At 37.0% G+C, this 13,297-nt stretch overlaps 1 protein-coding gene across 1 annotated transcript in view; it reads right to left on the bottom strand.

Annotated features, from left to right (window-relative positions):
* Positions 1 to 13,297, bottom strand: part of LOC108228383 (glycogenin-1-like) — a 20,920-nt gene that overhangs the window by 4,952 nt on the left and 2,671 nt on the right. The window contains exons 2-6 of the mRNA XM_037977702.1: positions 7,026 to 7,161; positions 6,763 to 6,937; positions 6,387 to 6,549; positions 3,697 to 3,823; positions 2,201 to 2,438 (exon numbers count right to left, since the gene is read on the bottom strand). Of these exons, the coding sequence (XP_037833630.1) occupies positions 2,201 to 2,438; positions 3,697 to 3,823; positions 6,387 to 6,549; positions 6,763 to 6,937; positions 7,026 to 7,161 (839 nt within the window). The remainder of the gene's footprint in view (positions 1 to 2,200; positions 2,439 to 3,696; positions 3,824 to 6,386; positions 6,550 to 6,762; positions 6,938 to 7,025; positions 7,162 to 13,297) is intronic.

Raw genomic sequence — 13,297 nt, forward strand, 5'->3', positions numbered from 1 at the left:
AAAGCATTCACACAATAATAAAGAGAAACAGGAAAACAATGGCGTGAATGCTTAAAAGCATTCACACAATTACAAAAAAAAGGGTAAGTGGAGTGGAAAACCCCTTTCTCCTCCCGTTTGGCTGTGTAAACTTGTTAGTATGACACAATACAACTCAGCTTCGGGCTGCTATGACCGCTGTACTAGCGCTGACAAACAATTTCACAACAGTGCTGTTACCTCAGACTGTATGGAAACTTCCTACTGTTGTTGCATACAAGAACTTTGGCAATAAATAGGGTTTACATTGAGGGTTGGGGTTATGATCCATTTTTCATTTTATCACAAAGTGGACCTGAATGATTCTGAATCAATTAAAAAAATATGTCAAAAATTGATTTAAACTTAACAACATTGTGTTGAGGAACACAAAAGGCAGAACTCTGAAGTGTAGAAGTGCAGCATCCGGACCATTTATGATGTGTACAACACAGAGATGCTGACCAACACATACCAACAGCTCCTTCTGCTTGGAAAGCCAGAAGTACTTCGGCTTCTATGAAGTTAAAGGCAAAAATTAAGTTGACAAAAGCAAATTATATGCAAACTGTGTACACATTTTTACTTGGAGGAGGAGAAAGAAGTGAAACAGCCGGTGGTAGCTACTAGTGATTGGATACTTGAACTGAAGCTTCAACGTTTCAGATAAAGTCCTGATTCAAGGATTGATTATTTGTCTGAAAAATCACAAGATCATTCGCTCCTAGTACAAACCCAATTCAAGTGGAAATAAACATAAAAAAAGAGATTTACCAGTGTAAAAGATACTGATACATTTTAATTATTAGTTAGGGTTTAGATTATGATTTTTAAAATTAAAATTCACTTTTCCCTTTACATGTTTTACGATCCTCTTTTACTTATCTACTTGTTAATTTCATCTTGAATATAAACCAGTTTAGATAATAAGCTGCCACCTTTACACCTAAAAGAGCCATTTCTGCTCCTTCTCTTGCAATATAAAAGCTATCCAGAGCTGAAAAACATACTTGAAGCTTTGAATAAAGATAACATGACTCTTTAAGTGTTTAAAAAAATACCTGATATAAAATTAAAGATCTGTAATTAATTGTTGACATTTATTGTAGTTTTGCATGTTAGGATAAAGAAAGCGACTGAACTCATGTTCATGTAATGTAAACACTGGACTGTCAGCTTGTCTGTATAACTGTGGAAAATAAGGTTGCAGACCCCTGGTATAGTTGTAAGAATACTGACTGACAATCCATATTTTTCTTTTTTTCTAGTTTAAAATTCTTTGAACACTAGGGGGAGCTACTGGGGATTTAAAGCCTCAAAAATTAATAATTCCCCAACACAAAGCTTCATCTGCCTATCAGTAGTAGTTACTAACTGCTATTGCTAACTAGAAGACCATCAAGCAATGACGTCAAAATTCCCACACAACTCAGAAAAGGTGAAGTGAATTACAAAGTCCATTTCAACTTTCGCTACAAAGATTTTGGGTCATCGAAAACAGTGCTATGTTTTGTACTTTGGAACCACAACAGAATGTGATCAGCCACTCCCACACACTACAACAGGACAAAAAACAACACTGGAGAAAGCATCTAAGAAAGCTCTAATGTGAGACATGATGGGTGTTCATTGAGAGAACATCTTATTTCACTGTACCCAGCATTTTGACTCATATCTTTTATTCATTTAGTTCCCAAAATTGTGTCTGAATGAAAACTGTTTTATACTGCAATGTAGAACAAAATATTTGGTTTCTTTTAGGTCAAAATTATATGCTGTGGATTTAGTTTGAAGTGTGCTTATGAATGCATTTATAATTATTTTGTAATTATAAATGCATTCACAACCCTCTGAATAGTGATCGTGAGGCATCTAAAGATTCCCACCCACAGTTCACATTCCTCAGCACCTGTTTTATTTTCTTGGCAACCTTTGGTAGGTCTTTTCTAAAAATCACATTCAAGAATTCGCACTTTTACTTAAAGTTAATTACACATCTTGATTGAATTGCAGACTTAAAGAGAGCAAGAGAAAAATTTACACCCAGCAATTATTGTAGCATGTTGCATAATTATCACATCCTAATGGTGTTGAAATTTCTTATGACACATTTACAACCACATTTATCAATCCAAGCACACCCACCACAGCCCCACCTCACACTCTCCAGCACCACACCTACATGATTGCTTGGGTCTACAAAGCCACTGTTGAAGGAGGCGTTTCCGTAGGCCTTCTGCAGTACAGGCAGCACAGATCTGGCGTACAGCTGCCACCACTTGAGCAGGAAGTCAGGGTGCATCTGGCACTGGTCAGGTGGTATAGAGTGACCTCTGACCTCACCTCTCTGAGCATCGTAGGAGTAGTTCCATGGTTTTACTTTACCCAGGAAGTGAACAACCTTTGCATTATGACCATACCTGCACAAACCAACGAGCAGGATCACAAGATGTAAAAGAGGACAATTTTATTACTAGACATGGTTAAAAAACATTACACTGTAACCACCAGAGGGCCTTTTTATTGTGAAACTCAGTTCAACAACTTTGCAAAATGACATTACTTTCTCTCCTGCCAATTACGAGAGTGTCAAACTTCCAAAAATGACAGATTGGTTGTTTCTAAGTTGTTTATACCAGTGGTTATCAATCTTTTCAGCTTTTACTCTTAAAAAGTCATAGATTGACCCCAACTATTGCTGCTAGAAGTATACAAACATTGATAAAAAGCCATTTAATAAAGAGCCTTATCAAACAATATTTTATTTTTTTAAGAACTTATGACTGTTGTTTTCATCTTTCTGTAACAGTTGAAGCCAACTTGCCATGAGCAATCATTTCTAAAATTGACTTGTTTTCTGTAGATCTTAAAGATCTTGCACTTGGTGTTTAGTTAAGTCTATTCTTTGGTTAGGCCTAACTAAACAACAAGTAAGACACTCAAGAACAAATGTACAATTCAACCTAGATTAGTATTCCCACACATACAGCTCACTAATGAGTTAAAATCCTGAATTAAACATTTTAGCAGCTGTGACTAAACTAAACTGACCCCAAGTAGTGCACTATAATTTTACTGTTTACTTTTAAAATGACAATTTGTGTAATAATTTTACTCAGTCAATGTTTTCCAATCCTTGAATAACTTCAAAACCTACATCAGCAAATTCTTTATGGAACAAAAGGATTGAGCAATTTCAACAATAACCACTTGTATAAATTAGTTGTTCTAACATTTACCACACTAAACATCTTAAAAACCAGTGAAGATTTCAAAACAATCTAGCAGTAGAATATGTGTTCAATTTAATTTAATTTTAAACAGCTTCTTGTAATTAAATACTAACAGACACACAACTATGCAAAAACTCTGATCTGACCTTGAAAAAGCTTAAGACCTTTCATACAAACACTACAGCTTCACATGAAAAGCTACAGAAACAACTGAATATGAACAAGTGAAGACAGACTGGATGCCTTTATTGATTAATGTTAGGAGTGTGTACACACTTCTCATTTACTACATTTGATAAAATGTATTTTGGTGGCAAAAAAGGAAATTCTGCAACATAAACCATTACGGGTTATGAGTTAAAAAAATGAATTATTACAAAATTTTGGGTATATTTGCAAGAAAATACAATACCATCTGCATGTGTGTGTGTGTGTGTGTACTGACTTTTTGAAAGCTGGAAGGTAGGAGTAGATGGCAATGCTACTGAGGTTGTAGATGAAGGGAAGATGTTTGGAAATGTCTGTTGTTGCCCAGGTGTCAAAGAAACTGTTGAGAATTCCCTGATCTCCACCTGAAGACAGACATGATTACTACTACTACTACCAAAGTGTGAGGCAGTCCTGAGCTGATATATCATGTTAACACCACAAACTAATGTAGAAGGCAATCATAATATGAAAATAACCATTTTTCTGTTACACAGAATCAGTATTTGTCACATTTATGCTAACTGATTCCATAAAGAGACTGGTATTTTAATGTTAGTAACATTTACTTTATTCTCAGTGTTGTGATATAGTCAAACACATTTCAGTACATGCTGTACAGGAACAATCCCCACATATAGATTTTTTACATTTCCGTACAGACTGTTCTATCATGTAAAAATAGAAACTGAAAAGAGGCGCTGACAACACATACTGTTAGTGACAACATTCAGGGAAAACAAAATACAACAGAAATAAATTAGTTTCAAGAAACAAGCAAAAGTCTATTTGCAAGTAAAAAAGTATACCCATGTAGTGGGTAATTTTCTATTTGGCTCATGTTTATATTGTCCAATCAGAATTAGAGTTTAAAACAGCCCTTAATGGTTTACTCAAAAAGCTACAACAGTCCAACAGTTTCTATAACCAAGATCAAATTTACTTGTGTTACTGAAAGGTGCCAGCCATAATAAAGTTGGGAACATGCTAATGCTAAACTCTAGGTTTAAAAGACCTCATAAAATGCCAATACTTTGATCATGAACATTTAGATTTACAGCCAAAAGATAAATGAGGATGAGTAAAGCTACCAATGGAACACCCAGCTTGTCTGGTGTAATTTCTTTTTTTGCTGAGCTCTGGTTTTTAGTTCTGTCCATATGGCTTTAAGTCAGTTCAAGTTGAGGACTGCTACACGTAGCTAAATTTGTATTAACAACTGACTGTGTAAGGTGAGCTCAATGGGACAAAATACAGAACATGTTTGGCTTTATCGCTCACCATACAAATATTCATTCTTTATCACTCATAGGTTGTTAAGGTTCCCCATCAGGAAAAAAAAAAGTCTCAGTAATATACTTAACTAGTTTGGCAGTTCAGGGTGTATTGTTATCAGGTCTAACATTTTTTATTTTAGCACATACTTACAAAATCAAAAATATTCCTGCCATGTTTAGGACAAAAGTATATGCTAATGATCTAAATTATGAGTTTAAGGGCAGTAAACAAGGCACCTGTTACAGTGGGGGAAAAAGTATTTCGTGTCACCAATTGTGCATGTTCTCCCACTTAAAAAGATGAGAGAGGCCTGTAATTGACATCATCTCAACTATGAGAGACAAAATGAGAAAAAGAAAAAATCAGAAAATCACATTGTCTGAATTTTAAAGAATTTATTTACAAATAAGGGTGGAAAATAAGTATTTGGTCACCTACAAACAAGCAAGATTTCTGGCTGTCACAGACTTTTAACTTCTTCCTTAAGAGACTTCTCTATCCTCCACTCATTACCTGTAACAATGGCACCTGTTTGAACTCGTTAACAGTATAAAAGACACCTGTCCACAACCAAACAGTCACACTTCAAGTTCCACTTTGGTGAAGACCAAAGAGCTGTCGAAGGACACCAGAAACAGAATTGTAGACCTGCACCAGGCTGGGAAAACTGAATCTGCAATAAGCAAGCAGCTTGGTGTGAAGAAATCTACTGTGGGAGCGATAATCAGAAAATGAAAGACCTACAGGACCACTGCTAATCTCCCTCGATCAGGGGCTCCACGCAAGATCTCAGCCCGAATCGGCCAACATTCCAGCAACAGTGTGTGCCAACCTTGTGAAGACTTACAGAAACCGTTCGACCTCTGTCATTGCCAACAAAGATAAATTACAAAGTATTAAGACGAACTATTGTTATTGACCAAATACTTATTTTCCAGCCTTATTTGCAAAAGAAAATTCTTTAAAATTCAGACAATGTGATTTTCTGATTTTTTTTTCATTTTGTCTCTCACAGTTGAGGTCTACCTATGATGTCAGGCCTTTCTTGATATCAATTACAAGCCTCTCTCATCTTTTTTTAAGTGGGAGAACTTGCACAATTGGTGACTGAATAATTACTTGTTTTCCCCACTGTATATATCAACATGCCAGTATTGTCATTGTCAGAATCTTAGCATATGAACACATTAAAGACCACCAAAGCTAACCTGAGATACCATTCAAGTATAAATACTTGTTTGTTCTTTTAAATTGTAAAATCAAAGTGTTGTCACATTTATTTTGGTAGAATTACATAAAACAGCTCAGTATCTACCTGGTATGTATTGATATGTACCAGGTGCTTACCTCAGAGGGATCTGGTACATACCCTGTAGGTACAGGGTAACCAGTCACTTCATAATAAAGCCCAATCTACATAGGTACTAGGTAGGTACCAGGTAAGTTCCATGTCCGTACTGGGCTGTATTATGTATTGCTACCTTATAGGATATTAAAACAAAAAATAGAAAAGAAAATGTTTAGCAACATTCCCTGAATTTGACAAATCTGTTTGCAGCTAAAATCTAGTTGGAAACGAGGCATATGTCAAGGTAACAAGTTCTCTTTCTAAAAAAAATATTGAGTCTTTTATAATATCTAGATTCTTACCATCAAAGCTGCCGTTTTCAGCACAGAATATAACCAGCTGTTTATACGTCTCATTGGATGGTCTGAAGACAAAAACCCCAGAGTTGAAACAATCTGGCCAACCAGGATCTGGAGCTGCAGATAACTCCTCCCTTTCAAAGAGTTCATCTACGTTGGACAGCACCTGTAGATGTAAAGGATGCTACTTACTTCCACAGATGCATTTAGAATACCATACACAGACCTTTTAAGTTTTTCAAACTGAGCTATAATCATTTTTATAAGTTGTCAAATGTAAGATCAATGCAAAACCAAAATGTAACAATTGTAACACTTTAAATAAGTAGATTCATTGCCACCCTGTTGCTTTTCTTCCATTGGCTGGTTTGTTTCTTACCATTGTGTCTGCATCCATGAACACACACTTGCTGTACTGTGTCAGTGTCCAGCAGTGCAGTTTGGTGAATGTTACTCCCAGGTCTGGCCGCTTCATCAGGGCTAGATGGGCCCCATCACCTGAATCCATCAAATTCACCATAAACACCTCATCAAAGATGGAGCTGAGAGCTTCTCTACAACACAAGATGTCAGACTTAAGTCAGAGCTGGATATATAGTAAATTATTTGGGACTAGAAGGTTAAGGATACTTTCTCTGTTACCTGCAAGGATCTGCAACATGAGGTCCTAACAGTACCACCAGTTTTCTAGTTGTGTTGTGGTTTCGTAATGACTGGCCGAGAACCAGTGCTCCCTTAGCATAGCTGTCATTTGTGGCCAGTGTCACAAAAGCTTGGTCTGTTTGTGAAAAAAAAAAAACCACATTCATTAATCAAATTATTAGCATGTTTTGAAACTTTCTAAACGTTTGTCAAACTGCTTCAGTCCTAAGCAAAAGCCTCCTTTTATCCATTTCTCAGTTGCCTTAAGGACTTATCATTTTTGAAGTGATGTTCTGTCAAATAGTTTTCAATAGTTAGTAACTTATCAGCCATGACATTAGTCATAGAGCATGAAGTATGGAGAAAGACTTCCTCCAGGCAAGAACAAGGTAGATTTATACTTTGCGAGAAGTGAAGAAATTGACTCTGGTTCGCGCAGGTACATGACAAAAATCATGTCAATTTGTTCTCACATGAGCTTCGGCTATCGGAGCTCATGTGAGATAGCCGGTTCTCAGGGCAGAAATTTTTCTTGCAGGGGTATGCACTTTGTTGTGGGCGTGTATATGCAGAAAAGCAGGTGAACTACAATGGAGTCATTTCACTACAACCAGTGGTGTGCCATACTGCAAGATTTGGCATTGATCAGATACCAAGTAAATAAGGGCCAGTATCACAGCTAAATACTTTTCACAACCTTTAAGGTTTTAAAATTTTGTTATTAACTTAATTAAAATCCAGAACAGACTCTTGGCAAGGTTTATGGGTAAACAAACAAATACTTTAATACTTGCCACTGTATCGTTTGCAGTTTAGAAACTAAAGTATCAGTACAATTAAACAGATAACAATCAATATCAATACAACCGTTAGTATCTATATTATCGATATTTGGATTGATCTGCCCACTACTATTTACAACTGCTCCGCTGAAGCAGCTGGCTGAAGCTGTTACAAAATAGCACTGTTGTTTCAGCAAAACTAATAAAGACAGTCAAATGGCGAAAAACTTGTAAATAGATTGTACAGTTATTATGCACAGAGGAGACTGGGCAAAGACACAAGCAGCTCTCCAGGGCTGTGTTGGCCGGGAGGAAGTACGCCTCAGCTGGGCAGCATAGTGTTTCCCAGCCAAGGCCCTGTAGGAGGACGGAAGGGTTTCCTAAAGCTGTTGTCATACTCCATGAGAAGTCACAAAGTCAGCTCTCAGTTCCTGGTTCTGGAATGAAAATTGTGTCATTTTGTTCTCATAGCAGCTTTGTCCACCACTTTGTAACACAGGACACTGGCCAAACTTTTTCTTACAGGGGTTTGCGCCAAGTATTGTGTGATTGGTCAGAAGTTGTTGTGGGCATGTTTATGCGGAAAAGCTGGTGAGCTTTAATGGAGCCAATTTGCTTCTAGTGCTCCGCTAACAAAGCTGAGGCTGTTACAAAATACAGCCGTCTTTACAACTGTTCCAACAAAACTTATAAACCTAAAACTTAAAAGGATAGTCAGTTGACAAAGAACTTGTGGAAGGAAATTTCATAGTTATTGTCAGTGGCGGCTGGTGGAGTTTTCTCCAGGGGGGGCTATAAATCCAAAATAGACATACCGAAGGTTTTGGTATATGTCTATTATGTGATACCTTAGTATATGTTTTGGACCAAAACATATACTAAGGTATCACCAGTGTATTTGCATGGATTAAAACAACAGAAGCAACATTATAATGTACATATAAATGCACAAGTGCTTCCTGAACACCAATACCTACAAAGACGGAGGTCTCCCAAGGCACAAGCCTGTAGGGCACATTTAGCATTTATAAGACCTGTTCTCTCTCTTATTTTTCAAAACTTTACCGGAGAAAATACGTCAAAGCTTGTTTTATAGTGAGAGCACTCACTACATCATGTATTCTGAACGTACAATATAACGAAGATCAGATGTCTCACTCCGATTAGAATTCAAAACCAAACATTCTAACAGGTTTTTAGCATAAATTTCCTTAAACTAATTATTAACTATGAACTTATTTATTACCTTTTGTATGTAACTTAGTCACATAATGAACTTATTACTGCCTTTGAATAAAAGGCAGCACACCCGCAGCTCGACTTTTCAATCAGGCAAACTTATGACAGACGGATGTGATGTCAACCCGTGGCGGGAGTCCCACGCTCCAACGGCGGGAGGCGGTGAAATGTAAACATAGCTGCAGTCAGCTCTGGGTGCAGGAGAGGTGCGCCCAGAACAGTCCTATCTCTTGTATTGAAGAGCAGCTACTGCGCATGTACAGCTTTTAATGAGAGTCTACGGACAAAGATTTTTGCGCCCCGGGGCGGAAATACGTCACCAATTAGAAAGTCGAAGAACGAAACAACTTTACTTATCATTAACTATAAAATATTTATCTTACACAACTAAAAATATATATACATATATTTCGAAATATTTTTATTTTACCATTTACTTCTTTTTTTTTTACGTCTTATTCAAGGTAATGTGAGTGGTGGGGCGGCGCCCTTGCGCCCTCTATTGGCCAGCCGCCACTGGTTATTGTGCACAGAGGAAACTGCGCAGCGCCAGGAGGCTTTTTGTGGCTGTAGTTGCAGGGAGGATGTATGCCTCGGGCCGAGCAGCATAGGGCCAAGTTCCCTTCATTCGCTCATTATTGTGCACAGTCAAATTTGCAAATGCCAAACTGTCTCAGTCTGTTTAATAAACACACATGGTCATGGTAAGGGAAACAACATTCTGTACAAAGACAGTAGAGTTGAGAAACCGGTGGGAAGAAACCTGTTTTAAGACCGTAGGAGGAAGGAGATTCCCAGAAGTTCTGTGCCATGTGTCTCGTGGACTATGAAAGGTGTGTGCAAAAACGAACATTTTGCAACCACGTGACCAGGAACAGACTTCTTATGGAGTATGCCAGAGCCTTTAACAGGTCTGCGCTGCAGTTCTCCTGGAGGATAAAATGCTCATGAGGAAAAAAAAAAAAAAGCATTTCCCAACCATGTGACTGTGAGCAGATTTCTTCACTTCTTACAGAGTATAAATCAGTCTAGCCAAATGAGGGCCGGTTTTATATGGCTTTTCAAGCTTATAAGACAACCCTTTTGTCAAAAATCTCATAATGGTGTAAAATAACGCTACAATTAGCTAATAATAAACGTCTGCACTTTTGCATGACATCGTTTAGTTTTATTCACCTGTTCAACCAAACAACGACCGTATTACTGCACTAAGTGTGCTAAATACAGACAGTGTAAATCATGTTGGTGCTGAGGCTGCATGCTGAATGTATCAGACTGCCTGTGATTCTCTAGTTCAGTGGTTTATTCAACTCCAGTGTTGAATAAACTTGTTAGTGTTGTCAGAGATATGATAATTACGCTATTTAAACAATACTTTTAGGGTCTATACGATATATGATCAATAGTTTATAAAAAGCCCAAATATACAAGAGATTTGGCATTTATGTACTCCAAAAAGAAAAAGAAAAAAACAACAACTTGATTTTATTGATGAGAACACCCATACACCATTAGAAAGTCCAATCTGACCAGCCAGGCATGTGCTCGCCAAAACCACAACTCCTTCCCTCCACCCCATGAGCATGTTTGCCAATAGCAACACACACCTAGTCAACTAGCAGCAACCAATCAGCAATATGTTCTCACACTGACAGAAAATGTTAAATATATCTGAACCTTTACTTAAATTCCAGTAAAGAATTGTCATTTTGTTTCATTTTGTTGTCTTTTGGCTGAATATTTTTTCAGCTGTACTACAGCCACTGCATTACCTGTTAATGTAATAGATCCAACTTATTAACCATGCTGGGGTTTAAAATAAATTTTCAACACTACTGTAAATACAGAATCCTCACACTTAACTATTTTAAAAGACACTGCTTCTTCTGCAGTGAAGAATAAGTGCATAACATTTACATTTCTTGTCTAAAAAACCAACATTCTTCAAACTCTCACTGCAAATTTAAACATTTCTTTCTATTATTCCTCCAATGTAGACAAATCAAACCCGACATTGCTCATTTATTATATGTCTGATGATCCTAGTTTTTATTTGTGAACAGCATCAGAAGACGAGAAGTGTTGATGCTCAAGTCAAAGCAGATCTGAAGCCAGCAAAGGGTGTTTATTCAGTCGAAAGCTTCAGTTCTTGAGGGCTTCTGAGAAACCTGATCTCTCTGTGTCACATGATTGCCAAGGACTGATTCAAAAAACAATAAATCAAGTATCAAAGAGGCCGAAGTGAAAGGGTCTGCTTGGCAACAAGGCAGGAACCATGTGCTGTACTCCCACAGTGTTATCTGTGGCTTCAAGAAGCCTTATGACCCAAACACACTTCTGGGTACAGTGTTTTACACTTTGGCAAAATTGTTAAAAAATAAACACCCTAACATATCCTGAAGTGAGACTATGGTCATATTTTTAATTTATTTATCTTCCAGAAAAAGCCAACAAAATTTATAAACATATTCAGATGTCAGTCAGTTTTACAACTTTTATATTAAAGTGCCCACTCTTGCAAACTAAAGGTGTTTTTAAATTGTTAAAGTGTAATTTTGTTAAACACATTAACAAGTAGAGATGTGTAGTAGTAATTAAACTCTAAGATGACTTGATAGTACTAGGGGGATTTAAGCCTCTGAAACTGTAGATTTTGGCACAGCCATACTATGAAGCAACCGTGTGATGGAAAGAAAAGCACATCAAACAAGGAAGTTGATAATATCCTCTAAACACCAGCAAGATGGCGTAATGCAAAAATGTAGGTTTTTATTAGCTAATGTTATGTTCTTTCATACCAGTACAATGTTTTTGAGAAAGAATTGTTTTAAAGGCCTAAAAAAAAGTGCCAAATATTTTGTTCTCAAGTCCTCCTCGTGCAGCCAAATCAGTTCTGACTTGAAGCATGAACATGTGACATCTGGGAGAACGTGGTATGAGGACTACAAGAGCAGATCCTTTGGGTTTTATGAGTTTCAAAAAAGGACTGAATTGGGCTTATTTAAACATATGCTGTAGATACTCAATCAGGAAGAAATTCCAGATAAGAGGATTAAAAAAACTCTGAGTTTATCCCTAAAGTCTGAGTTAACTTTCTATGAGCAGGAAAACTTTGTTCTCTGTTTAAGAAAGACTGATTACATTAAGGTTAAATAACTCTGAGTATCTAAACTTTGAACTAAGAGCATGCATGCATGCAATAAAAATTCATCTTCGATGGAACACTGATACTGGGCTTCACCGTGGCAACTGAAGGAAATACCGAGAGTTGGGCCATTTCTAAAAACAAGTATGCTAAAAATGTACTTGGCAAGCACCTAAGCACATAGTACAGCTAGAACAGGAGGGGCAATTATTCTCTCTCAAGCTTATTTAGTTATTGTCACCTTTGGAAATATACACCTGCATCTCTTTATTTAAAAAAAAAGGGAAAATTTCATATTTGGACCACAAAAACTGAAAAGGGGATGCAGAAATGCCATTACTGGAATACCAGTTACGGTTAGTGGATTTTTACAGGTGGAAGGTTTGATTCAGGAAAAGTAATTCAAATTTAAATTGCTGCATTTGTATGGATTAAAGACCAAATTAATGTGAATTATGATTTTTGTGGTAATTGTGGAGACTTTGTTCTGATGAGAGTACATGGGTGTTAGCAGTGGCGTCACTAGGCCTGTTTTAGGGGGGCTTCAGCCCCCCTAAAATATTTTCAAACCCCCCTAAATAATTTTGGTGTCAAATTTTTTTTTTTTTTTTACAAAAATTCTATATAATGTGGCCAGAATATGAGTTTAAATAAATGACAATATATTATTTCATTATTAACTCAAATATATGATCATAAATCTGTCAGTTTTCTTTTTCTTTACAGCGTAAGGTAGAGATCCTCTTTGGTGCGTCGTTATCAAATCCATTCCACTTGTTCATATAGAGTACTCGATCACCACATGACATCCAGTCCATGTTTTCCCTACAAACTTCGTTATCCGATCCATTCCACTTGTTCATATAACATACTCCCACACTACATGGATTCCAGTCCACGTTTTCTCTGCAACCATGATACCAGAGTGCTAGCAAGTTTACAAGCAGAGCCAGCTAAGAGCAGCATGAACATTCAGTGAGCAGACCAGGAGAATGTTCAGTAAAAAATGGACATACGCAAGTTTTTCAATAAAGTAAGTAATAATCATCACTGCTTTTGTAAAATATATAAAGAGTAGGTGCATCATGGACTGATATTGCTGCTGT

Source organism: Kryptolebias marmoratus, linkage group LG10 (assembly GCF_001649575.2).
Source record: "Kryptolebias marmoratus isolate JLee-2015 linkage group LG10, ASM164957v2, whole genome shotgun sequence".
In the NCBI taxonomy this organism is placed as follows: domain Eukaryota; kingdom Metazoa; phylum Chordata; class Actinopteri; order Cyprinodontiformes; family Rivulidae; genus Kryptolebias; species Kryptolebias marmoratus.